The 27,884-nt window shown below is 40.7% G+C and overlaps 1 protein-coding gene across 1 annotated transcript; it reads left to right on the forward strand.

Moving 5' to 3' along the window:
* The first annotated feature begins 72 nt into the window (after positions 1-72).
* Positions 73-27,832, forward strand: inppl1a (inositol polyphosphate phosphatase-like 1a). The gene is made up of 27 exons (XM_058079781.2): positions 73-565; positions 5,893-5,956; positions 7,538-7,685; positions 7,763-7,844; positions 11,240-11,386; positions 11,563-11,653; positions 12,717-12,806; positions 14,082-14,180; positions 15,720-15,870; positions 15,957-16,063; positions 16,178-16,280; positions 17,377-17,573; positions 17,688-17,805; positions 19,128-19,224; positions 19,330-19,468; positions 19,544-19,643; positions 19,878-19,966; positions 20,654-20,735; positions 20,852-20,941; positions 21,027-21,140; positions 21,478-21,654; positions 21,734-21,889; positions 22,728-22,812; positions 24,316-24,402; positions 24,494-25,238; positions 25,353-25,486; positions 26,694-27,832. Exons 1-27 carry the CDS (start codon positions 378-380, stop codon positions 26,788-26,790), a joined length of 3,777 nt encoding a protein of 1,258 aa, XP_057935764.2. The 5' UTR covers positions 73-377; the 3' UTR covers positions 26,791-27,832.
* The last annotated feature ends 52 nt before the right edge of the window (positions 27,833-27,884 follow it).

The raw sequence follows: 27,884 nt of genomic DNA on the forward strand, positions 1-27,884 counted from the left end.
CAAAGATTGGGCCATTCCTGCTTTTATTTGGAAAATCTCTAACGGAAGTGTCAGTGTTGTGTTTCCTGTAAGTGTACGGCAGGCTGCAACTCCCAGTTTTGCTTTCCAGTGTGGATTTACATGGCCAGATTTCCGTGGGAAGTGTGAAGCAAGAAAGAGGAGGGTGGCGAGCTTTTCAGGAACCAACAAGACAGACGTAAACAACTTGACTGAACATTTTTATGTCGTCGTTGTATTTTTTCGCCTTTGAAAATATCGGTTTTCGCAACTTTTCGCTGCCGCTACACTCTCCGTTTGACTTTTTTCCGTAGTAAGGCAGGCTAAGAGTTTTCGGACTAGCAAAGCAGCAGTTAACGCCGGTTCGAAGGGCTGTGGTCATGGCCGGAGGAGGTGGTGGTGGCAGCGGCGGCGGGCTTTCTCTACTCGGGCCCGCACCGCCGATGTGGTATCACCGGGATCTGAGTCGAGCTGCGGCCGAGGAGCTACTGGCTCGCGCCGGGAGAGATGGCAGCTTCCTGGTACGGGACAGCGAAAGTGTCAACGGAGCTTACGCTTTGTGTGTACTGTGAGTATCCTTACCGTGGAAGACACTCTTAAATCCTCACTTTTAGTTGACACGTATGCTTATCTTTTCTGCCTTTGACGCTGTATGTATTTTAACTGTCGTGATAAATTTAGTAACTATTATTTTTCTACCTCTGTTCGTTTCTCTTAAACTTTTCTACAGTAGCAACAAACAAACCTGGTGTTGTGTTCGTGGTCATATTGCAGCATCGTTTCTTTAAGTTTCTGTGGCAAAGTCAAATTGCAGCATGGCACTCATTTAAGAGTTGTCTCACGGAATGTTAGAAGTGGTTGCCTGGAGCGCCCTTTTTTCTTTGCAAGGAACTCTACTGTGGGTGCTGAACATGCATTCAACTAAAAGGGCAGCGGTGGTAAAAAAAAAAAAAAAAGACAGCCCATAGTGTTTTCATTTAAAGCTGACTTGATACCCTTGAAGGCCTCATTATTGCCAATAAGAGAAAACACCTTCCATCCCTAAAAGACACCACTCCCTTTTTTTAGTCAAATCAAACAGCATCAACATCCCATCTCTTTACTTGGACTAGACAAGCAGACGGTCACATTTTGCAAAACAAACATTACTAATGGCGTGTGTGGTGTTTGACAATTGACTCAGGCAAATCAAATGTAGTGTGGAAAGGCATGTTAAAAGCGAAGAAGTAAAGGTTGAATAGATGCAAAGATATGGTAGGAGGGATAAAAAAAAAACTGTCACGGGACTTGTTGCTGTGACACTGACTCCTTCATTCTTTATCCCTTAATAATTCAGAATGCCCTTTATTGTCATTTTCCATATAGTAGAATGAAATTGCAGCAGCTCCATTTTCAGTGCAAGACAGTATCACAGTACAAAATATAGAAATTAGAAGAATAAATAATAATAAATAACAAAGGTTCTACATTTCACCTTTCACATCACACATTTCATCTCAGAGTTCATGATACCGTAAGATGACATAATTCAGTTTATTTGGCCTTTTCTCCTCAAAGGCATCCTTCATAGCAACCAGCCACTGACTGTCTTTTGGATTATTATTGTTTTCTGCCTTTTAACCCCAATCTGACCAATTTGGGGTTTTTATTAGCTGTAAGCTATAGCCATACAAATTATTAATAAAAGAAGTACATTATTCTACTATGTCGAGGGAAATTTTAGAAGTTGAACAACGGAAATAAATTCACTTTTCAAAAATAATCACATTTATTGAGGTACCTCAGTATACCACAGTAGTATATATATATGGATGTAGATTCTAGTATGTTTGCCTCGTGACTCTCACTACTGAGGCGCTTCCTTTATGAGCGCTTTGCACCATACGTGTGTTTCGGAAGTATTTGTGTAACAGACTGAAGGGAAGGACAGAGGCTGCGTGTTCATCCGAAGCATCCTTTTTCAAGAAGTTGCTACTTTTGATAAGAAGAGTTAAATCAACACATGATGTAAAGTGTTTTTGTTCAGCTTGAGTGTTAATATTTTCAGTTCCTGAATGAGACTGCTTCCATGAAATATCTGTTTTAGTTATATTTTACAGTTACAGTATTTATGTGTGCATACTGTATATGTAGTATATTACTGCATTTAAATGCCATCATGCACAATCCCTATGTGAGACATGAAGTTCAAGGACTATTAATCGATACAGTAAAGAGGAAATTGAGAAGTGCAAAGATGTTTTTTCAGGTTAACCTGATTCTTTTTGTTGTCATTTCTAATAGAGAACAAAAGGAATAATATTAACAGCCTTCCTCAATTCAAACTAAGCAAGTACTGGTTGAACCCGGTACTCTTTGACTCATAAGAAAAAAAAAAACAAATGTGGTGAAATGATATTTAAATAATAACTCCAGTAACTACATGGGGTGCAGCAGTACACCATAATCACGCTTCGGTACGTACGTCTGTTTAAAGGTCACGGTTTGGTTCATTTTTGGTACAGTGAGGGAACTAAATGCAAAACATTAAACAGCTTTCGTGGGTTTTAAAATGAAACAAAAACCGCAAACTTCTGGCGGGTAATTTCTCCGATAAATACCGATAAAAGTCTCCAAAAATGATGATGCACTTGATGCGCCACTTTCATGCACTCGTGCATTAATGATGCTAAAATCCCATGTCAGTCAAAAGATTGACATCTTAGCTTTGTGGCGTTGGTGACCTCGTAAATTTGTATATGTAACAATATAATATGATACGCGGCACAGCGGTCGAGTGGTTAGCGCGCAGACCTCACAGCTAGGAGACCAGGGTTCAATTCCACCCTCTCTGTGTGGAGTTTGCATGTTCTCCCCGTGCATGTGTGGGTTTTCTCCGGGTACTCCGGTTTCCTCCCACATTCCAAAAACATGCTAGGTTAATTAGCGACTCCAAATTGTCCATAGGTATGAATGTGAGTGTGAATGGTTGTTTGTCTATATGTGCCCTGTGATTGGCTGGCGACCAGTCCAGGGTGTACCCAGCTTCTCGCCCAATGACCCCCCCGCGACCCTTGTGATTAAAAAGCGGTAGAAAATGAATGAATAATATGATACATACCATTTGTTTTTACTGGTAACCAAATACAACAGTGGCTGTAGAAAATATATAAAATGTTTTGTGTCACATTATTAGCCAAATAACCCCTTAAGGGGAATTGCACTAGTGTTCCAAGTCGAAACTGAATGGACAGTATAAATCCTTCAGCTGTTTAACCGCCCGCCGCTCATATTATCAGGTGCAGAAACATGTCTAGCAGCAGCAATGTGTTATTTCCTCTCGAGTACTGGACAACGGTAGAAAAAAAAAAAAAAAAGTTTCCTTTACTTTTCCTGTCAGAGAGATCTTCTCTCCGTCTGAGTTGCACGTCTAAACACGTTGCCTCTCAGAACTACATGTCTGTGTTTGTGTTTTGGTGGTGAAAACGGTCTGCACCATTAGTTAATTCGCAAAGGTGAAAGGTTTGACGATGCATAACTTGGAGTCTGTTGCACACAATTACATAACCATAATTTGCTGTACTGTTAAACTATTGTTGCCAAACACACACAATGTAGCCTTGGGCCTTGTCTGTCTGTAAACTTGTCAATCTGTTTCTCCTTCCCCTCCCCCCCCTCCCAGAAACAATAGTATTTACTCCAGCAGAGAAATCTTGTCAGCTGCCAACAGGAAGACGCACACTCATACACGCACAGTCGTAACTGCCATCTATTCTCTACGTTGTTTATATAGATTATTTGCAGGATGATTTAGAGTTTTTCTGGGAATTAATTTCAAGCACGGTGGCGGTTTTGCAGAATATTTTTGAGGGGGGTGGAGCTTCCTTTTTGTGTCATCTAGAATGTTATCATGATGTGTAGTGAGGTCAACGGTTGGTGAAACACAAAACATTTCTTCATATCATTTTTTTTATGTTGCTAATGTGGGTTATATCAACAAGCAAAAATAACTATTATGCAACCCCACAAACCTCATCTGTACCTCACTGACCGTCTGCTACAAATGAGCAAATTCAGCAAGAAATAACAAATATTATTGGAATCAATCAAAAATTGCATTTCCTGAACAGGTGAGTGGAGCCTTTTTCATATTTATCATCATTAGTTTTAATAATTCTTACTCAATGTATTGAGTAAGACCCTCAAACAATGCACAACGATGAGCCAATTCAAGAAACAATACAAGCAGTTGATGTTTGCTAAATACAAGGATGAAGAGTCTTGAACCAGTCATGATGTGCTATATATATCACTATATTGATACTTACTATGGTACCCATTATGTCATTGGATGCTCATATCACCGAGTACTTCGGTACGTGACAAAAATAAAATTAATAAATAAATAAAAAAATTAAAAACAATAAACAAAACAAAACAATTTAAACTATATTAGGAAAGCAGGAAGTGAACAAATGTAACAGTTACTGGTTGCAAAAGTACCAGATAGAGGGGTTGGATTTAATAAGGTTTTTATTTTATTTTATTTTTGTCACGTACTGAAGTACGTGACAAAAAACAACAACAAATAAACCCTTAAACTATATTAGGAAAGCAGGAAGTGAACAAATGTAACAGTTACTGATTGTAAAAGTACCAGATGGAGGGGTAGGATTTAATACGCTTTGCTTCTTCCTACTCCTTTTGGACATGTGGAACTGTGAACTGATTATGGGATGCACTCAATTGTAATCTGATGCATCTGAAATCTGAAATAAAACCTATACCAAATTAGCAAAAAAAAGGACCCCAAAAAATTACACCTGCGCTCAGCTGGATGATCCATCATAACACAGGGCGGTCCTTGATCCGAAATAAGGCCCTTACTTACATCGGCGGTAATTTTATTTCATAGACCTTCTCTCACAACGACACAATAATATGGCTGCCATGTTGTACGCTAACGAGAGAAGGCACACAAACCGAATCAAGATTTCTGTGTAAATTTTCACTTGACTATAATTGTCTGGAAACCAGTCCGAAGTCAGTTAGGATAGGCTCCAGCACACCCCCGCTCCACCATAATAACGAGGGTCAGCGGCATAGAAAATGGATGGAATTTTCACTTGACGTTTATGTGCTATTTTACTATTGGACACTGACCTGGAAAGACCGGGAAAAACAGCTGAGTGGTCATGGCAGGATGAATTCCCGACACATCCTTCTATCCATGTCTACACACACACACACACACACACACTGCAAATAGGTACAGTGTGCAAACAGAAGCCCTACTTAGAATGACAGGCTATGCAAAGCATTTATCACACACACGCACGCTTGTAAACAGATACACAACTATGACACACACACACACACACAGAGTTGACATAGGCCACAGGGTTTGCTTGTCAAATTGACCGTATTGTGTTGGGTCCACTGAGCAGACATGAAGTACAGACATGACAAGCATTGACATCGAATGAGTAGCTGCAGGCATACAACCATGGATGTGCAATACCAATGTCACAACATCGATTACCACTGCGTTAAAAAAAATGGTTCAACCAGAAAGGCAATTCAAAGTGTTCAAAGAGTGCATATGGCATTTTTTTAACATTCCAAAAATTTTCTTCACTGATGCGTTTATGTAGGATGACGTTATTGGTCCACTGCATCACGCTACTGTAAGGAGGAAGACTGCTCTCTGTTTAATTGACAGCAACAGGTTCAACTTGTCCAGATCCCTCCACCCCCCATTCTAGAACACACACACACACATCCCAAATATCTGAGGTCAAGTACTAGTGAATAACGTGTGTGTTTGAGTGTGTATTTCAGACAAAAATGTTATAATTGTATAGAAGTAGAAAATATATTTGCTTTCATTTTCCTTTTCTCATCTCTTGTGTACAGGTTTCAGAAACATGTCCACACGTACCGGATACTCCCAGATGAAGATGGATTTTTGGCTGTTCAGGTACAGGGTACACACACGCACACATACACTCACACACAAATACACATCGACACTCACAGTGCATGTGTACTCGAGCAATAAGTGCTTCGGTAGCAGCTGGTATGCAGATATGCTTTGCTTAGCTCCGAGCTCTCGTATCGACACATGCACACACACACACACACACACACACATACTGTACTAACAGCAGTGTCTTTGTGTGTTGTGTTCAACAGCTGTGCAGTCCACACCGTCGCCACATGCCACACACATGCCCCTCACAAACACATATGCCACTATGGCGCTCTCCCACATTGCTGTTTTGGCCATAACATTTAGCATTCGCTATGTTATCTGTCATCTTACAGCAGGGGTCTCAAACTCAATTTACATGGGGGCCACTGGAGCTAGCGTCTGGGCAAGGCTGGGCCGCATCAGGTTTTCCAAAAAAAAAAAAACGCATTTATTAAAAACAGAAAAATATACAAACTTTTTCAGTGCTTTGGTTCCGATTTTCTACAATAAAAGCTCTGATAAAACATTCCACTGTTCTCAAATATTTAAATTTTTATTTTTCTGCACAAAAAAAGAAATAAACAAATCAAGAATAAAGAAAATCAATCAATCAGTAATAAATAAATATAATAATAATAATAAAACGGCAAATAATAAAAACCTAAGAAACCACATATAGTTGGTGGGTAGACAAATTATTTTTTTTCAGATTAAAATGAACAAAGCATTATTAGAGCCCTGTAGACATGACAAAACACAACTATAGTCACATTTATACTATTTTTATTTACAACATATTGCGCAACTGCAGGTTCTTGAGACACATGCTAACTCGCAAACTAGAGAGCTAGCGACCTAAACGGTAGCCTTCAAGTTGTTTCCTTTAAACTTAAATAGCCAAAATCTTACCACTTCCACACGGATAGGGAGGATAACTATTAACAGTTATTTAACCTTTAACATGAACATGAATCAAACGTAATAATTTTTTCTGGGTACATGATACCATACAGCATCCATATCAAACTTGCGCGGGCCGCACTAACATTAAAATTTCATATCAAGGCGGGGGGCCTCAAACTAGTGTCCTGCGGGCCACATTTGGCCCGCGTGTTTGAGACCACTGTCTTACAGACTCATGAGGAGAGGGGACACAGTAGGACACGGCTCATTTGCAAAAAGTTGTGTAAACTCACATATGTGAGTGCTTTGAGATGGGGGAGGGGCGCACAGCAGCTCGCCAGTCCTGTGTTTTCATCTCACTCTCTCCAAAAGTCTCTTCCCTAGTTCTTCCTGTCACTTGTGTGGCTTTTTAGAGAAAGAATATCTCACTAAATTGGCAATTCTAGTCAATCAGGCCCCGGCGTCTTATATTCTGGCACACCAGGTGTGTTTATAATGTGTTTATGAGCAGGGGCAAACAGTTCGCACCAAATAATTTAATGTGTGGGAAACACAGAATTACTGAGTTGCATGTCCTCTCAGACAATGACTGGTCTATTTGTAGCAAAAGGATGTTCCATTTGTGCTGTATCAAAATAAATGTTCCTCTTTCTTGACTGTCTTCATATCCCGTCTTCCTCCCAGACGTCTCAGGGCGTGCAGCCTAAGCGGTTTAAAACGTTACCAGACTTGGTGTCATTGTACCTCCAACCCAGCCAGGGTCTGGTGACCACCCTGCTTTTCCCCGTTGACCGAGAGGAAACCACTATCCTCGATGACCGCGACTATTCGGGTACCTTTTTCAAACACAAGCACAACAGCAGTCTGTGTGCTGCCATGTGGTTAAAACATCTCCTCCATGATTGGTAGATGGTGAGGATGAGAAGCCACCTCTTCCCCCACGCTCAGCTTCCACTTCTACTCCTCCTGGATCTGACATGACCACTGACAGGTACAATGTTTACAGTATATTTCACTTTCACTGAGTTATAAGTTTTTACATTTAAATAACAGCAGCCTTGAGTAATGGTTTTATTTCATTTGAACATGCATCAGATTACAATTGAGTGCATCCCATAATCAGTTCACAGTTCCACATGTCCAAAAGGAGTAGGAAGAAGCAAAGCTTATTAAATCCTACCCCTCCATCTGGCACTGTTACATTTGTTCACTTCCTGCTTTCCATAATATAGTTGTTTTTTTTTTGTTTGTTTTTTTGTCACGTACCAAAGTACGAGGTGATATGACCATACAATGACATAATGGGTCCCATAGTAACTGTTACATTTGTTCACTTCCTGCTTTCCATAATACAGTTTAAGGATTTTTTTTTTAAATAATGTACCTCGTACTGAAGTACGTGGTGATATGACCATACAATAACATAATGGGTACCATAGTAACTGTTACATTTGTTCACTTCCTGCTTTCCATAATACAGTTTAAGGATTTTTTTTTAAATAATGTACCTCGTACTGAAGTACGTGGTGATATGACCATACAATGACATAATGGGTACCATAGTAACTGTTACATTTGTTCACTTCCTGCTTTCCATAATACAGTTTAAGGATTTTTTTTAAAATAATGTACCTCGTACTGAAGTACGAGGTGATATGACCATACAATGCCATAATGGGTACCATAGTAACTGTTACATTTGTTCACTTCCTGCTTTCCATAATACAGTTTAAGGATTTTTTTTTAAATAATGTACCTCGTACTGAAGTACGAGGTGATATGACCATACAATGACATAATGGGTACCATAGTAACTGTCAATATAGTGATATATATAGCTGGTTCAAGACTCTTCATCCTTGTATTTAGCAAACATCAACTGCTTGTATTGTTTCTTGAATTGGCTCATCGTTGTGCATTGTTTGTGCAACGATGAGCGACTTGAAGAAACAATACAAGCAGTTGATGTTTGCTAAATACAAGGGTACATGAATACACGAGTAACTTATTTGAAGTTTCGCTTGCCGTGCTATATAAGGCAGTGTGATGGTTGTCTGCAAAGCACTGCTTAGGTAAGAGTCGGCGTCGTAGAGATCTTGTACCTATCTCACACAACAGCAAGATGTGAGTCAAAACACTTCCTTTACTTGCATGTCATTATTTTTAAAACAGCATTTGACCTTTACAGCACAGGAAACAAGAGTGAAAACTTAACAGTGCCTAACAGTTTTCTTTTCTGCATAGTGCAATACATTTGGAATGCAAGTCCTGTACAGCCTGTTCTTCAGATGTTGTTATGGCAACTAAGATGTGAATGAGAGAGTTGAGGATGCAGTTTAAATGTTCAAATTTGACAAAAATATATTTGAACTAAAACAGGAGAAGAGCTGCACGGCGGTCGAGTGGTTAGCACACAGACCTCAGAGCTAGGAGACCAGGGTTCAATTCCACCCTCGGCCATCTCTGCGTGGAGTTTGCATGTTCTCCCCGTGCATGCGTGGGTTTTCTCCGGGTACTCCGGTTTCCTCCCGCATTCCAAAAACATGCAAGGTTAATTGGCGACTCCAAATTGTCCATAGGTATGAATGTGAGTGTGAATGGTTGTTTGTCTATATGTGCCCTGTGATTGGCTGGCCACCAGTCCAGGGTGTGCCCTGCCTCTCCCCCGAAGACAGCTGGGATAGGCTCCAGCACCCCCGCGACCCTCGGAAAAGCGGTAGAAAATGAATGAATGAATAAAACAGGTGACTTGCAAGGTACAGAGAAAACGCACTTGGGTTGTTTATTCTTAATTTTGTCCACTGCCTTGCTAATAAGCAGCTATTGTGCTTTCACTTGGGTGCTTTTGGCTGCATAGTCCTTGCTAGGTGTTGAAGTGATACATACTTTGTTGATGTGGTATAGCCTGTAAAAAAAAACAACACAGATTTGAGTGACTCCTTATTGAGTCAGTCAGGTTTAGTTAGCTAATAAAGTGTAAACTTATTTGCAACAGAAGCCTCATTGGTGAAAAATAGTTAAATCTTGTTCATCCTTTGCCGGTTGGCGACCCCGGGGATGGAATGTCTTTCAAACAAAATAAAGAGTCAGCGTTCCGTTCTGTGGCGCCCTTTTCTAAAAGCATGTCTAAAAAGAAGCAGTCTTTATGTGTGTTTGTGCGGGACTCACGCTGAATGTAGGTCTGCTCTCTGATTGAGAGGAAGTGTATATAAAGGTCATGACGGCACTGCTGCAGTGCTCAAGTATTATGCAACTCTACAGTGATGGCTAGAAATGGTTTCAGAAGCAAATCAGTGCAAAATTAGCAGAAAGACATGTGCTCATTTAAAGAAATAGGAGTAATAAATTACATGAGAAAGTCATCATAGACAACAATATATTAAACTAGAAAATTCCCGCGGAAATTTTGATGGGCTTGTCACCTGTGCTGTGGACCTCGGGCCCGGTGTGCCAATGGCTACCGTGCTAGCACCTAGCAAGAAAGCCTCAAGTGCCGAAAAGGTTGATGCAGTCCCATAGTGTCCCCACATCTTGCCATGTGTCCGTTTGCCTTTAGACATGAGTAAATTAGCTTAAATGCTAACATGCTAACGGCTACCATGCTAGCACCTAGCAAGACAGCCTCAGGTCCCGAAAAGTTGGGGGCAGTCTCACAGTGTCCCCACATCATGCCACGTGTGTATTTGCCTTTAGACATTAGTAAATTAGCTAAAATGCTAACATGCTAACAGTCATCATGCTAGCACTTAGCAAGACAGCCTCAAGTCCCAAAAGTGTCCAGGCAGTCCGATAGTGTCCCCACATCATTCCGTGTATTTGCCTTTAGACATGAGTAAATTAGCTAAAATGCTAACATACTAACAGTCATCATGCTAGCACCTAGCAAGACAGCCTCAAGTCCCAAAAGTGTCCAGGCAGTCCGATAGTGTCCCCACATCATTCCATGTATTTGCCTTTAGACATGAGTAAATTAGCTAAAATGCTAACAGTCATAATGCTAGCAACTAGCTAGAGAACCTCAACTTTAGAAAGTGCCAAGGTTGTCCTGTAACATCCCTACATCATGCCATGTGTGTATTTGCCTGTAGACATGAGTAAATTAGCTTAAATGCTAACATGCTAACGGCTACCATGCTAGCACCTAGCAAGAGGCCCTCATGTTTAGAAACTGCCAAGGTTGTCCTATAACCTCCCTGCAGTAAATTAGCTAAAATGCTAACATGCTAAGAATTAGCATGGTAGCATCTAGCAAGACAGCACCAAGTCCATAAAGTGTTAAGACAGTCCTATAGTGTACCGACATCATGCCATGTGTGTATTTGCCTTTAGACATGAGTGAATTAGCTTAAATGCTAACATGCTAATGGTGATTTGTATGTGTTTTAGTCCCCCGACAGCGAATGGCCTGAGCACCATCTCCCATGAGTATCTGAAGGGCAGCTACGCTTTGGACCTCGAAGCCGTCAAACAGGGCGCCTGCTCGCTTCCTCACCTTAACAAAACACTTGTGTCCTCGTGCAAGCGACTCAATGGGTGAGATGGATACTCAGTCACACATTCTCGCAATAAATGCACACCTTTTTGGGTGAATTCAGTTTAATCTGCCGTGGGTGGCTAATCTGAAACTTTTTATGTTGTTGCTATTGCAAATAGTTTTACTGCAGGAACCTTAGCGCAACTGAGCTCTAACATTTCTTTGTCTCATGAAGGGAAGTGGATAAGGTCCTGTCTGGTCTCGAGATCCTGTCAAAAGTGTTTGATCAGCAGAGTGCCTTCATGGTGTCGAAGATGATCCAACAGGTACATGTAACACCCATATCTTTATGTCTACTCTACATGTCATCATCATAGAGCAGGGGTCTCAAACTCGCGGCCCACGGGCCAAATGCGGCCCGCGAGACGCTAGTTTGAGGCCCCCACCTTGATACCAAAGTTTAATGTTGAAATGACAGCTTAAAGCTGTGTGCACACCGGACACAATTAACATGATTTTGCCCCGCCCATACTGTTACCCTACCCTGTTACCCCGCCCTGTTTTGCTTTGGATTAGCAATGAAGCTAAAGGCTTATGACGCTAGGGTACAAATAAATGCAGGAAATGATTTGGAATAAAAGGGAAAATACACGTCAAGATAAAGCATCTCATCAAACATGTTGTTAAAGTTACAACGCTGCTCCCAGATGGAACTGAGTACGATGCTAACTTGCTAATTGGGTCAAATTATTAAGTTTCATTAATGTTCATGTTAAAGGTTAAATAACTGTTAATACTGTACATTTGAATCTGAAAAAAATAATTTCTCTACCCACTAACTGTATGTGGTTTCTTAGGTTTTTCTTATTTGCTGTTTTATTATTATTTGACTTATTTATGTCTGATTGATTTTCTTTATTCTTAATTTGTTTATTAATATTTTTTATAAAAATAAAAATTAAGATATTTGAGAACAGTGGAATGTTTTATCAGATATTTTGGTGTGGAAAACCGGAACCAAAGTACTGGTAAGCAGAAGCAAAAGCATTAAAGATTTTTTTTATTGATTTTTCTTCCAGTTTTTAATAAATGCGTTTTGGGGTTTTTTTTTAAAACCTGATGCGGCCCGGCTTCACCCAGAACCTAGCTCCGGTGGCCCCCAGGTAAATTGAGTTTGAGACCCCCGTCATAGAGCCTGTCATGAGGCCTCTTCCCCCCCAAGGAAGATAGGATGTGCTTAGTCACACTGGAGTACTAAGAATGCCCCTCCAAAGAAACACTGACACACTTTTCTTTTCTTTAAGGTGCTAGATTAGCTCATTATTCTCATAAACAAATGTCTGATTTCTCTTCTTCTAATGCACATTCACATGTTTGTTTTTGTTTCAGTCCGTCAATCAGGGTGGAGACCAGGAGTTGGAGAACCTGGTGACCAAGCTTGCCATTCTCAAAGACCTGCTGTCTTCCATAGAGAAGAAGGTATGAATCCTTCCACAGAGACAATACACGTTCCTCCCTAATCACATTTTCCGTATATGTTTCTATTATAATAGAATCCTTGTCAAAGATTTGGGGGTTTAATGCCCTCCTAGTCAAGTTCTAGTTATAGTGCCCTTAGGTCCTTTCTTCCTGCAGCTGTCAGACTGTACAACCAGCACTGCTCCCAATAGACTTCTACACCGCTATGTATATATGTGCAATACTTTGTTTTTTATATTCAGTATAGTTACTCCAGACTCCATTCACTGTGCAATATCTGATCAACCTCCACGTGCAATATTAAGGTTCTAAATGCAATATATTAAGTTCTATGTGAAGTATTTCTATAATGCCTCATATTAACTCACTCTCATATCTCATCTCGTTTCATATTATCTGCAACCAAAACTTTAAATTATTGTTATTTATTCTAAATTATTTAAATTATTTGTACAAATTACTGTTTACGCTGTACATTGTTGTTCATATTTGATGTCATCTATTTATTCTCCACATTATTATTTATTATTTATTATTACACGGGAGCCAGGCAACAACATTTCGTTGGCAATTTCACTGCTGTGTTATTGTGCAATGACAATAAAGAAAGTCTATGTCTATACTGTATTTGTACATAACTCTGGGTAAAACTGTTGATTTTGTTAATACTTGGGTTGTTTATATTGTTTATTTTTCTATATTGTGTTTTTTGTACTGCTTAACTGATTCTGTACTCTTGCTGCTGTGCAATGCAAATTTCCCCACTGAGGGACGAATAAATGCATATCTTATCTTATCTTATCATGTCTTATCTTATAGTGACTGACTGAGAGTTAACTTATTTTCACTCTTAGTCACTCTCACTTAAAATTGTTGGTGATGGTATTAGCCTCTCTAAAAGTACTGATTTAGAAGAGAAGTATTTGGTGATAAACTACCAAACCACAAAAGGAAACACTGGAGAAGCATTTATTTGCCTAATTGTGGCCAAATGTTTATGTTGTCATATATACGGAAATGGCTCTCTGGCAGAGAAGAAAAGAAGCACAGGAGAATGAAGCAAGCGACAGTACATATCTCAACCCAAGTGATGCTCCACCTTCTCTTCTCTGCTGTTAGGTCACATCCAGGAAATGGCTAACTGTTTCCTTGTTGACGCCAACATTGTACCCCAGAACAATGCAAAGCATGTGTGTGTGTTCCTTCATGGTCTTTCATCTTTTTTTCTTCCACATATGTATTTGTCTCTTAAGTTTATGCGCACTCTTTCTTCAGGCTCTGAAAGCTCTTCAGGACATGAGTTTGTCCTCCCCGTGTTCCCCCCCTCCTCTCTCCATGCGTCACAGCAAAGCCATTCCCGTGCAGGCCTTTGAGGTATGAATTTGTTGCATTTCATTTTATTTTTCTTTTTAGCATGGAGGTTCAACTTATGTAGAATTCCTGCTGCAAACACTACATTCATCAGATCTTATTGTCTAGGGGTTTTGCAAACTTTACTTGAACTCTGAAGAGACTGAGAGATCACAGATTGCTCATCACACATGAAGTGTTTCCCTGATGAGTCACAAAAGTGAGACTGAAGAGATTATAATGTTTTCCCTGTAGCGATGACTTTGGATTTGTCACACTTAATGGTATTTATCACATCTGGTACCACACAGCATAAGCTAAAGCATAATACCCATGCTTCTACCATATCTTACTTATTGTGTGGAAATATGGGGTAATAACTTAACTATAAAAGCAATCTTCACTCGCTAAATGTACTGAAAAAAAGGTCAGTAAGGATAATTCATAATGCCGCCTACAGAGAACATACTAACTCCTTATTTCTAAAATCACAAATACTTCAACTTGCTGATATAGTTCATCTTCAAACAGCTAAAATAATGCATAAGGCTAAAAATAACCAATTAGCAAAAAATGTCATCCAATACTTCTTTACAAGAGAGGAGAAATATAATCTCAGGGAAGAAGTACATTTGAAACACTTCTATGCTAGGACTACGTTAAAAAGCCATAGCATTTCAGTATGTGGAATCAAACTATGGAATGGATTGAGTAAGACCCTCAAACAATGCACAACGATGAGCCAATTCAAGAAACAATACAAGCAGTTGATGTTTGCTAAATACAAGGATGAAGAGTCTTGAACCAGTCATGATGTGCTATATATATCACTATATTGACACTTACTATGGTACCCATTATGGCATTGGATGCTCATATCACCTTGTACTTCGGTCCGAGGTACATTATAAAAAAAAAATACTTAAACTGTATTATGGAAAGCAGGAAGTGAACAAATGTAGCAGTTACTGATTGTAAAAGTACCAGATGGAGGGGTAGGATTTAATAAGCTTTGCTTCTTCCTACTTCTTTTGGACATGTGGAACAGTGAACTGATTATGGGATGCACTCAATTGTAATCTGATGCATGTTCAAATGAAATAAAACCATTACCATTACCATTAATTTCCGTCCTAACAGCGTAGATCACCTGCAAATGTTTGTTACAGTAAACAATGAAGATGGGTGTCTGTCAGGGGGTCAGGTGGAAAAGGTGGCACGACGTAGGAAGTCAAAGAGATACCACATTTGGCCTCATTTACCTCAGCCAAGTTTGCATTCTCTGTGGTGATCCCTTTTCAGTGGCTTCCTGTTTGCACAGGAATAGAGGTATTTTTATCGCAGAGGGTTCAACATGTGGCATCTGAGTCATCGTCTGGGACAGCGGCAAGATTCGCTTGAACGTTTTAAAAAAACGAACTTGTGCTGTTAAGAATTTTTTTTAGAGTGCATTCTAAAATAAAACTTAACAATGTGGATGTGTGTGTGGAACGTTTTTTTTTATATAGTCCTGTTTTGGATCTTACTATTTATTTACTATGGTACTTTTGCTGTTGTTGGCAGGTCAAACTGGACGTCTACCTGGCAGAGCTGACTAAAATAGGCAAGAGTCAGAAGTACACACTGTCTGTGGACGTGGAGGGAGGGCGACTGGTAGTGATGAAGAAGGTGAAAGACAGCCAGGAAGACTGGACGACATTCACACATGACAAAAGTAAGCAGCACGTGCTCCCACGTGACTACGATTTCAAAGACCCGTGTAACATTTAGTTGTTTCTTGTCTCTTTCTTGAACTCTCAGTCCGTCAGCTGATCAAGTCTCAGCGGGTGCAAAATAAGCTCGGCATTGTTTTTGAGAAGGAAAAGGACAAGAACCAAAGGAAAGACTTTGTATTTGCTAGTGCCAAGGTACACACAAACACACCGCCGGGACAGTACACCTGTTTGTAGATTTATTCCCCTTTGTGGCTCTTATAGTAAGACATGATCAGTGACTGAAACAAGGACTTGTTTGTGTTTCAGAAGCGGGAGGCCTTTTGCCAGTTGCTACAGTTGATGAAAAACAAACATTCCAACCAGGATGAGCCCGACATGATCTCTGTCTTCATTGGCACGTGGAACATGGGTGTGACATTTCATTCTCCTTCTTCAATTCCGACTATACTTTATACTATAAATATAACAAAAATAGTTTTTTTTTTAAATATTATGTCAATATCCACGTATACGTGGACCCAAATATTCCAATTGCATTTGGTTTATTTGCTCAAACAGAAAGAATTTAACCTTTGTATTCGCCTCATTCCGAAAGAATAGTGCCAATCCGAATGAATATATAATGGGATTAACAGGGGTGGAATATTCCTTTCCCCATTACGATTGGAAATGGAACGTTGTCAGGGTGTGTTTTTCTTCTTCTGTACTTTATTGGCGGTTGGCAAGCAGCTTTCATGTGCATTAGCGCCATCTGTGGAACAGAATCTAAACCCTTCTATACGCCATTCATAAGTCCATAAGTCAAAAGAAAATATATATATCTATATAAAACATGTACCGAGTTGAATTATAAAATATTAGCAAGCTTGAATTTGATCCTTTCCTGGTTAAATTTATCATATCGCATGCTCAGATATGACGTAACACGCAGATCCAGACGTTCTTCAGTTTTAAAAATGGAGGCCAGCAATCGGCACTGGACTGATACGGAAAGTTTGTTTTTGATCTGCTGATGGGGTGCCATCCTTGGGTCCCTTCGACCCGGCCGGCTGGGGGTTCCTCCCTTTAATGTGGGGGTCCGCCCGTCTGTCGGAGTCGGGGGGGCCTGGGTGCTGGTCCCCCGATGGCACGGCCTGCAGGTCCTCCCAGTGTGGACGGCCCCAAAGGTGGCGTTTCCTTGATGCTCAGTGCCATGCCATGTCTCCCTACTGTGTGTTATTGTGTGATTGTGTGTGTGTGTGGGTGGGTGTGTATGTGTGTGTGACTAGTATGGAGGGTGGGAAGAAGGGGCTTTCTTTTGTTTCTTTGTTTTTTCCTTTTAATTGTGGTAATTGTTTTAATTCTGTAAAGCACTTTGTGTTATGTCTTTGCAGGAAAAGTGCTATACAAATAAAGTTGATTTGATTTACTATATCAGTTATCAATTCGGTCAATATATTTGTAATATTTTATAGATTCCTTTAAAGTATCACACATTTTATTACAAATGCACCCTTTGTTGTTAGGCTCCGTGCCTGCACCCAAGTCTGTGGCTTCCTGGGTGTTATGTCGAGGACTCGGAAAGACTCTGGACGAGATGACCGTCACTATCCCAAATGACCTGTATGCATTTGGAACACAAGAGAACTCTGTGAATGATCGCGAGTGGGTGGAGTCGATACGGGCCATGTTGAAAGAGCAAACAGAATTGGATTATAAACCAGTGAGAACAACTTATTCCGATTGTTTGTTTGTTTTTTTCCAGTTCATCCTGTGCTTAAAGCACACCTGCATGCAATCTGCTATCTTAATTAGCATTTGTTGCATTTGTTTGTAGATAGCAGTGCAGACGCTATGGAACATAAAGATTGCTGTGCTTGTGAAGCCGGAACATGAGAACCGCATCAGCCATGTGGGAATGTCCAGCGTGAAGACCGGCATCGCCAACACACTTGGTAACTTTTCTACTCGTAATTTGCTTTTTATTTTGGTAATGGTAATGGTTTCATTTCATTTGAACATGCATCAGATTACAATTGAGTGCATCCCATAATCAGTTCACAGTTCCACATGTCCAAAAGGAGTAGGAAGAAGCAAAGCTTATTAAATCCTACCCCTCCATCTGGTACTTTTACAATCAGTAACTGTTACATTTGTTCACTTCCTGCTTTCCATAATACAGTTTAAGGTTGTTTTTTTTTAAATCATGTACCTCGTTCCGAAGTACTTTTACAATCAGTAACTGTTACATTTGTTCACTTCCTGCTTTTCATAATACAGTTTAAGTTTTTTTTTTGTTTTTTTTTTAAATCATGTACCTCGTTCCAAAGTACTTTTACAATCAGTAACTGTTACATTTGTTCACTTCCTGCTTTCCATAATACAGTTTAAGGTTGTTTTTTTGTTGTTGTTTTTTTTCAAATCATGTACCTCGTTCCGAAGTACTTTTACAATCAGTAACTGTCACATTTGTTCACTTCCTGCTTTCCATAATACAGTTTAAGGTTTTTTTTGTTTTTTTTAATCATGTACCTCGTTCCGAAGTACTTTTACAATCAGTAACTGTTACATTTGATCACTTCCTGCTTTCCATAATACAGTTTAAGGTTTTTTTTTGTTTTTTTTTTTAAATCATGTACCTCGTTCCTAAGTACTTTTACAATCAGTAACTGTTACATTTGTTCACTTCCTGCTTTCCATAATACAGTTTAAGGGGGTTTTTTTGTTTGTTTTTTTTAATCATGTACATCGTTCCGAAGTACTTTTACAATCAGTAACTGTTACATTTGTTCACTTCCTGCTTTCCATAATACAGTTTAAGGTTGTTTTTTTTGTTTTTTTTAATCATGTACCTCGTTCCGAAGTACTTTTACAATTTTCCAATTGAGTGCATCCCATAATCAGTTCACAGTTCCACATGTCCAAAAGGAGTAGGAAGAAGCAAAGCTTATTAAATCCTACCCCTCCATCTGGTACTTTTACAATCAGTAACTGTTACATTTGTTCACTTCCTGCTTTCCATAATACAGTTTAAGGGTTTTTTTTTGTTTGTTTGTTTTTTTTAAATAATGTACCTCGTACCGAAGTACGAGGTGATATGACCATACAATGACATAATGGGTACCATTTTGACTTTATTTTTGTTCATGTCAAAATAATAATTCAGCTGCATCAGTGACACAGGTGATGTAAAAATGCAAAATGTTTGTTATTAGTTAGTTAAATTTGTCATTGCCACAGTCAAAGCTTTTGTTCATTTTTTTCTATGGTTCCCCAGGTAACAAAGGTGCCGTTGGTGTTTCGTTCATGTTCAATGGAACATCTTTTGGTTTTGTCAACTGTCACTTGACTTCAGGGAATGAAAAAATTGCAAGGTACCCTCCCCTACACAATTATTTCCCAAAATCTAACCATTGCATCTTTTTTTCATTTTTCGCCCCTAATTGATACACATGTATTATTTCTGATGACCTTTATAGGAGGAATCAAAATTATCTAGACATTCTACGCCTCCTTTCGCTCGGAGACAAACAACTAAGCTCATTTGACATTTCACTACGCTTCACACATCTTTTCTGGCTGGGAGACCTCAACTACAGGCTGGACATGGACATACAGGTCAAGCATGACCCACCCAAGCACACAGTTTGATCTGTTAGGCTGTAACTTTGTGTGTGGTTATTGTGTTTGCAGGAGATACTTAACTACATAAACAGGAAGGAGTTTGATCCACTGCTGAAGGTGGATCAGCTAAATCTGGAGAGGGAGAAGAACAAAGTGTTTCTACGTTTCGGTGGGTATGAATGACTTTTGGGCGGGAAGCATCATAGGGAAGATCATAAATGTGTGACTAGTCGGCATACAAATAATTTAAAGGCTACCATTTTTTGTACTATTATATCTGCTGGTAGGAGATAGATGAAGTAGCTGGGTTACTGTGCTTAGGCTGTGACGCTACCTCAGATAAGGGAAGATGCTTCAATGGATAGGAGATGACATCTCCTCTCTTTGTTCTCTGTTCCCGCAGCGGAGGAAGAGATCTCCTTCCCACCGACCTACCGATACGAACGGGGCTCAAGGGACACGTATGTTTGGCAGAAGCAGAAAGCAACTGGGGTGTGTTGATGAAATGTCACTCACATTACGGACAAATGTTCATTCATTCATTCATTTTCTCGCCAATTAACCTAGCATGTTTTTGGAATGTGGGAGGAAACCGGAGTACCCGGAGAAAACCCACGCATGCACGGGGAGAACATGCAAACTCCACACAGAGATAGCCGAGGGTGGAATCGAACTTGGGTCTCCTAGCTGTGAGGCCTGTGCGCTACCCACTCATACACCGTGCAGTACCCCTTATGAAATTCATTCATTCATTTTCTACCGCTTTTTCCTCACGAGGGTCGCGGGGGTGCTGGAGCCTATCCCAGCTGTCTTTGGGCAAGAGGCGGGGTACACCCTGGACTGGTGGCCAGCCAATCACAGGGCACATATAGACAAACAACCATTCACACTCACATTCATACCTATGGACAATTTGGAGTCGCTAATTAACCTAGCATGTTTTTGGAATGTGGGAGGAAACCGGAGTATCCGGAGAAAACCCACGCATGCACGGGGAGAACATGCAAACTCCACACAGAGATGGCGAGGGTGGAATTGAACCCTTGTCTCCTAGCTGTGAGGTCTGCGCGCTAACCACTAGTCCGCTGTGCCGCCCGGACAAATGTTTGTTTTATTTATTTTAACATATTAGTTACAACGTTAACACTGCAGTTTTTTCTCTTTTGCTGTCTGTCCCAGATGAGGACTAATGTTCCATCCTGGTGTGATAGGATTTTGTGGAAGTCTTACCCAGAAACGCACGTTGTTTGCAACTCCTATGGTAAGACCATTGGATCAAATCTTACATTATTTTGTTGTAGTTCTTTTAATAATTGGTAGAGATAGTCTCTCCTTGACAATGCAATTTAAATTATCCACTTTTTTTTTTTTTTTTAGGATGCACAGATGATATAGTGACCAGCGATCACTCCCCTGTGTTTGCAACATTTGAGGTGGGCGTGACGTCACAGTTTGTCTCCAAGAAAGGTAGTGAAGAAAAAAATAATCAAAGCAAAAAAACAAATCTATACCATCACCATCATATTTGATGATACTTCACTCTCCTTTGCAGGGCTTGCGAAATCTTCAGAGCAGGCTTACATCGAGTTTGAGAGCATTGAGGCCATAGTGAAGACTGCGAGCAGAACCAAGTTCTTCATCGAATTCTACTCTACTTGCTTGGAAGGTGAGATGTCACTCACTATTCACACATACTGTTAAAAAAAATGTAAGTCCACCATCCACGACTACCGCAGACCTCCTGTTTGTAATAGAATTGGACCTGTTTTTTCTTTTTTTATGTTTCTATATCTCCCTCCCGAATTCCAGGCAGTCAGTATCCCTTTAAGATATCATCCATTTTGGCCCCATGTTGCTCCTCCCCCGTCCGTCTGTCCACGTTTGTTGCTCTTTTGAAAACAATTCCATAGAAACATCACCCAACTTCTCTCCCCACTCTCTTTGCCTCTCCCTTCCCTTTTGTCTTCTCTCCTGGGTTTCTCTCGCTTTCTCTCAACTCATAGAGTTCAAGAAGAGTTACGAGAACGACAGTCAAAGCAGCGACAACGTTAATTTCCTGCGTGTGGGCTGGTCCAATAAACAGTTGACTACGCTCAAACCGCTTCTGTCGGAGATCGAGTACCTGCAGGATCAACACCTGTTGCTCACTGTGAAGTCCTTGGATGGATATGAATCCTACGGTACGTACACGCCGTGGATCTGTTTGTGTGTTTTGATGTGGTCTAGCCGGTGCAATAAACGCAATGTCATCATCACCAGGAGAGTGCGTGTTAGCGTTGAAGTCCATGATTGGCAGCACGGCACAGCAGTTCCACACCTACCTGTCTCATCGCGGGGAGGAAACTGGAAACATCAGGGGATCAATGAGGGTTCGAGTCCCTTCTGAAAGGATGGGAACCAGGGAAAGACTCTATGGTAGTGTATTTATGTACAGCAGGGGTCTCAAACTCAATTTACCAGGGGGCCACTGGAGCTAGGGTCTGGGCAAGGCTGGGCCGCATCAGGTTTTCCAAAAAAAAAAAAAAAAAAACGCATTTATTAAAAACAGAAAAATATACAAACTTTTTCACTGCTTTGGTTCCGATTTTCTACAATAAAAGCTCTGATAAAACATTCAAATATCTTAATTTTTATTTTTCTGCACAAAATAAGATGAAAAATAAATAAACAAATCAAGAATAAAGAAAATCAATCAGTAATAAATAAATATAATAATAATAATAAAACGGCAAATAATAAAAATTTAAGAAACCACATATAGTTGGTGGGTAGACAAATTATTTTTTCCAGATTAAAATGAACAAAGCATTATTAGAGCCCTGTAGACATGACAAAACACGACTATAGTCACATTTATACTCTTTTTATTTACAACATATTGCGCAACTGCAGGGTCTTGAGACACATGCTAACTCGCAAACTAGAGAGCTAGCGACCTAAACGGTAGCCTTCAAGTTATTTCCTTTGAATTTAAATAGCCAAAAACTTACCACTTCCACACGGATAGGGAGGATAACTATTAACAGTTATTTAACCTTTAACATGAACATTAATCAAACGTAATAATTTTTTCTGGGTACATGATACCATACAGCATCCATATTAAACTTTCATATCAAGGCGGGGGCCTCAAACTAGTGTCCTGCTGGCCAAATGTGGCCCGCGGGCCGCATGTTTGAGACTCCTAATGTACAGTATGTGCAAATGGTCCAGTTCTCTAGGTGTCTTAAGATCTCTGAACACTGTCTTTCAGAATGGATCAGTGTGGACAAAGATGAAACGGGTATACCCAAAGGGAAATCTACCCAGGCATCCAGAGTGGGACATGAATATGTGAAGTTAGTACACTTTTCTTTTCTCCCTGTATTATCATTATTCTGGTATGATCTGGTCGATTACGTATTCTTTTTTATTTTAAATGAGCACAATGACAGGGAAATACCGCTGTGCCCTAATATCCAACGACTAAGTGAAACTAAGACAGAAAAGAGAAAGACGTGTGTGTTCGTGTCTTCCATAAGGATTGTGGATGAAAAAAAAACTGTCACTAGAAACACCCACCAGACTTGATCACCAACAAAAGGCTTTTATTTTATTTTTTTATGGGAGTATCCCGCCTCTCGCCTGAAGACAACTGGGATAGACTCCAGCATGCCCGCGACCCTCATGAGGATAAGCGGTATAGAAAATGAATGAATGAATGAATGAATGATTTATCCCACAACTGGCACAATAATATCATAATCATCGTAATAACATGGGCTACTATTGTGGCTGCACTCCACCAAAATGCAACTTTGAATCCCAGACATCACTTCCTGTCCACAACTGAAACATTCATTCATTCATTCATTTTCTACCGCTTATCCTCACGAGGGTCGAGGGGGTGCTGGAGCCTATCCCAGCTGTCCCAGAGTGGCCAATTAACCTAGCATGTTTTTGGAATGTGGGAGGAAACCGGAGTACCCGGAGAAAACCCACACATGCACGGGGAGAACATGCAAACTCCACACAGAGATGGCCGAGGGTGGAATTGAACCCTGGTCTCCTAGCTGTGAGGTCTGCGCGCTAACCACTAGTCTGCCGTGCCACCCTGAACTAATATTCATATTGTTATATACATAGTAAACTCTTGTGATAACAATATAGATCACAATGACATATAAATTATAATAGAACCATTTAAAAAACAGGTAACAGACAACTAAGAAAATCCTATGTATTTTTTTTAAAAAACGTACTATGTCATTTTTGAGAGCTTTTATTGTACAAAAGTGTAATTATGCAACATAATGTTGGCCATACATATTTAACTTTTCCATGTTATTATGATGGGGCTGCACAGGGGCTGGGAGCTAGGAGACACAGGGTTCAATTCCACCCTCGGCCATCTCTGTGTGGAGTTTGCATGTTCTCCCCGTGCATGCGTGGGTTTTTTCCGGGTACTCCGGTTTCCTCCCACATTCCAAAAACATGCTAGGTTAATTAGCGACTCCAAATTATCCATAGGTATGAATGTGAGTGTGAATGGTTGTTTGTCTATATGTGCCCTGTGATTGGCTGGCCACCAGTCCAGGGTGTACCCCGCCTCTCGCCCGAAGACAGCTGGGATAGGCTCCAGCACCCCGCGCGACCCTCGTGAGGAAAAGCGGTAGAAAATGAATGAATGTTATTATGATGATGACCTTCAATCAGGGGGGGGCAGTACTAATAAAATGTCTTCTGGGTTTGAAATCTCTATCATAGACCAAATTTTATCCAGTTTCTATCACATGTGGTTTATATAGTGGAAAAAACAACAGAAATATAATAATTAGTCACAATTTCGTCTCGTTTTGAAGGCCACCTTTGGTTCGTAAGCAGTTAGGGGAGCTGGGCAAGGTCAGTGAAGAGGCAGAGAAGACCAGCAAGGAGGAAACGGCTGCAAGGTGTGTAAATGTGTGTGTGTGTCGAATGCAACAAATACGTCTCAGATACATAAATGCCAAAAGTAATCGTCTCCATGTGTGTATTGTTCAGGCCTAAACAGGATTGTGATGGTGATCCATCTGTTGGCAAGAACAGCTACAATAACCCCGCCTACTACATTTTGGAGGGTGTTCCCAATCAGTCGGCTGCTGCTATGCCGTCCGAGCTCCTCCCATCATCCGCCACCCCCAACCCCCAGGCTACGAAAGCCCTCCCTCCTGTGGCTGTAGCTCGGACCAAACCCCCCTGCGCCCCCGCTGCACAATGCCACCCACGCAGACCCGTGACAGGTCACTCGGTGCGTGCCATCAGTGAGGAGGGCTCCTCAGAGGACGATGGAGGAGTATGTGTAGGAGGAGCACACGGGGGAGCCACGGTGGGGAGCACACTCAATCGCCCTCCTCCGGATTTCCCACCACCTCCTCTTCCGAAGGGAGCGATGGATATGACTATAGAGGCACCTTTCCTAAAACCTCGCCCACTTCACCCAGATCTAGCTGAAGTCAAGATCCCTGCAGCCGGTCCTGGTTCTCCGCTGGCCATTGGAGAAAGTTTCAGGCGAGGAGGAGGCGGTGCCGTCGTTGGAGGAGGGGGCGCGCTAGACGATCAGTCTTGTTCTGTGCTTCAGATGGCAAAGACTCTGAGTGAGAGCGAATTTTCTGGACAACCTCCACGCGCTCCCTCTGCACCTCCTCCCCTCAGGGGGCAGGCTTTGGGTTTAGGTCTGGAGGCCTGTCGGACCTTCCCACCCAGAAATGCCATCACAGAAAGTATCGCTGAGGACCTTCCTGAGGAGGTTGGATGTTAAGATAATCATATTTTTAGTTGGGATACTTTAATGTCAATTTAAAAAGCAGTTCTTCTTCTTTCTGGAATTTAATTCATCTTTAGTTTCTTTTTTCTCTTTCAGGCTTTTTGGGGTAGCAGTAGCTCCTCTTTGTCCGTGGGGGAGTCTTCCGTGGGGGAATGGCTGCAGAGACTGGGACTTGAGCGATATGAGCAAGGACTGCTGCACAACGGCTGGGACGATCTGGAGTTTCTCAGGTACTTGCTAGTATAACAGTCAGATTATAACATTACTATTGCAGGATATCGACAAGTTTTCAAAGGGACTCGTTTAAAATCGCTGGAATGAAAATATGATGTTGGTAATTGTCTGCAATATCTTAATCACATTGGTGAACAAATCAAGAAAAAAAATGGTGCCTGAGGGTTTAGACCAGGGGTCTCAAACATGTGGCCCGCGGGCCAAATGTGGCCCGCAGGACGCTAGTTTGAGGCCCCCGCCTTGATATGAAAGTTGCGGCCCGCACAAGTTTGATATGGATGCTGTATGGTATCATGTACCCAGAAAAAATTATTACGTTTGATTCATGTTCATGTTAAAGGTTAAATAACTGTTAATAGTTATCCTCCCTATCCGTGTGGAAGTGGTAAGTTTTTGGCTATTTAAGTTCAAAGGAAATAACTTGAAGGCTACCGTTTAGGTGGCTAGCTCTCTAGTTTGCGAGTTAGCATGTGTCTCAAGACCCTGCAGTTGCGCAATATGTTGTAAATAAAAAGAGTATAAATGTGACTATAGTCGTGTTTTGTCATGTCTACAGGGCTCTAATAATGCTTTGTTCATTTTAATCTGAAAAAAACAATTTGTCTACTCACCAACTATATGTGGTTTCTTAATTTTTTATTATTTGCAGTTTTATTATTATTATTATATTTATTTATTACTAATTGATTGATTTAAAATATTTGATATTTGAAGATATTGAGAACAGTGGAATGTTTTATCAGAGCTTTTCTTGTAGAAAATCGGAACCAAAGCAAAGTTTAGTCATTTTTTTTGTTTTTAATAAATGCATTTTTTTTTTTTTTTGAAAACCTGATGCGGCCCAGTCTCACCCAGACCCTAGCTCCAGTGGCCCCCCAAGTAAATTGAGTTTGAGACCTACTGTCCTGCTTGTGTTATTATTTTATTAGCCACATGGTGGCACTGTTATCAAACCCTAAAATGTAACTCATGAAGTTGAATTGAAATTTCATGAAACACCAAAATAATTCAGGGACACTTTCAGGGGACTGGCAGGAGGGGGGAATCAAACCCAGGTCTTTGCTAACCACTGAGGCCAGCTGGATACATTTGTTTTGTTAATAACTAATGTCAATTCAATAACACTTGTTTTGTTGTAATACAAAAATCAACAAACACAACTTGTTAATAGGAACTAATAAAAACACTTCTATTATTTGGCAGTGACATCACAGAGGAGGACTTAGAGGAGGCAGGGGTGCTCGACCCCTCCCACAAGCGTATCCTGCTGGAGAGTCTCAGACAACAACAGAAACTGTAGACCACAACGGCGTCACGGCCGCTCTCTAAAGCGGCCCCGAGTGGGGATTGCGCCATCCGATGTCCGACATTGCCTCCTGAGAGAACACGAACTTCATTTCTATCATTTCAAATGTCTTTTCAGAGGTGCGGTCGACGGTTGTTGCTGTAGTCGTACGTAGCCTTATTCGGAGTCGACGGGAGGCGGCGTCACAGCATGGCCTAGAACTAGGACATCACAGGACTCTTCCAAGTGTGTTATGGTGTCTGTTGTGACCGAGTGCCAACATTTAAGACACCGAGCGGGGGCATGTCTCAGGTATTTCCACAGCAATGGCCGCAAAGTGGAGGAAGTCACTCCAGTTAAATGTCAAACCACAAAGACGCAAACAGAAAGTGGAAGTTTACTTTGAGATGGTGAATCAAGGACCTACCTAAAGTGGACTGAACTTATTCTTGTCTGTTTCAGTGCTGATATGACCTGCCAGCACGTATTGTTTGAGTGTTTATTTGTATTTATAGTTTAAAAAAATATGTTTTTCTTGTACGGATAAAGGGAAAAAGTGCCAACCAATACCGACCTGAAAGTGTACGCAAGGTCCGCTGCGGTTTGCAGTTTGCATTTCATGTTCTGAAGGTTCCATTTCTCATGTCCACACTATTTCACTGTGTCAAGCACAACCCACATTCGGGGGACTTTAGGTCATATTTATTCATACCTAATTGTCTAACACTCAAAATAAGTAAGGATTTAATAAACCACACTGATGTCTTGAAACCTTTGGTGGACAAAAACTGCTCTGTCACATAAAAGTTATTTCTCTTGCCCTTTTCACCCTTGTGTTGTTGATGTTCCCTGATTTGACCACCAGATGGTGCTGTTGCAGCATTAGCGTCAACCAGCTGCTGACAGGGAAACCTGGTGACGACGTTCACTTCGGTTAGTAATCAATAATGTACATTTTCTTTAAAAACTATTCATAATGACAGTGTTGTTACTACAAAAAATATATATTTTTTAGATCTTTAAAAGCCATTGCAGTGTTATGCAGGGATATGACAAATTAACCTTTGTTTAAAGAATAAAATTGAGATTTTCATTTTCTTACATAATAC

Source organism: Doryrhamphus excisus, linkage group LG8 (assembly GCF_037039965.1).
Source record: "Doryrhamphus excisus strain RoL-2023G ecotype Guam linkage group LG8, RoL_Dexc_Guam_v1.1, whole genome shotgun sequence".
In the NCBI taxonomy this organism is placed as follows: domain Eukaryota; kingdom Metazoa; phylum Chordata; class Actinopteri; order Syngnathiformes; family Syngnathidae; genus Doryrhamphus; species Doryrhamphus excisus.

What these genes read in the sequence shown, in the direction of transcription:
- inppl1a (XM_058079781.2), top strand. Translation starts at nt 378, where the DNA reads ATGGCCGGAGGAGGTGGTGGTGGCAGCGGCGGCGGGCTTTCTCTACTC. An exon ending in ATGGATTTTTGGCTGTTCAG is followed by an intron (nt 5,957 to 7,537) that starts GTACAGGGTACA and finishes TCTTCCTCCCAG; the next exon opens with ACGTCTCAGGGCGTGCAGCC. An exon ending in AAGGAGGAAACGGCTGCAAG is followed by an intron (nt 24,403 to 24,493) that starts GTGTGTAAATGT and finishes TGTATTGTTCAG; the next exon opens with GCCTAAACAGGATTGTGATG.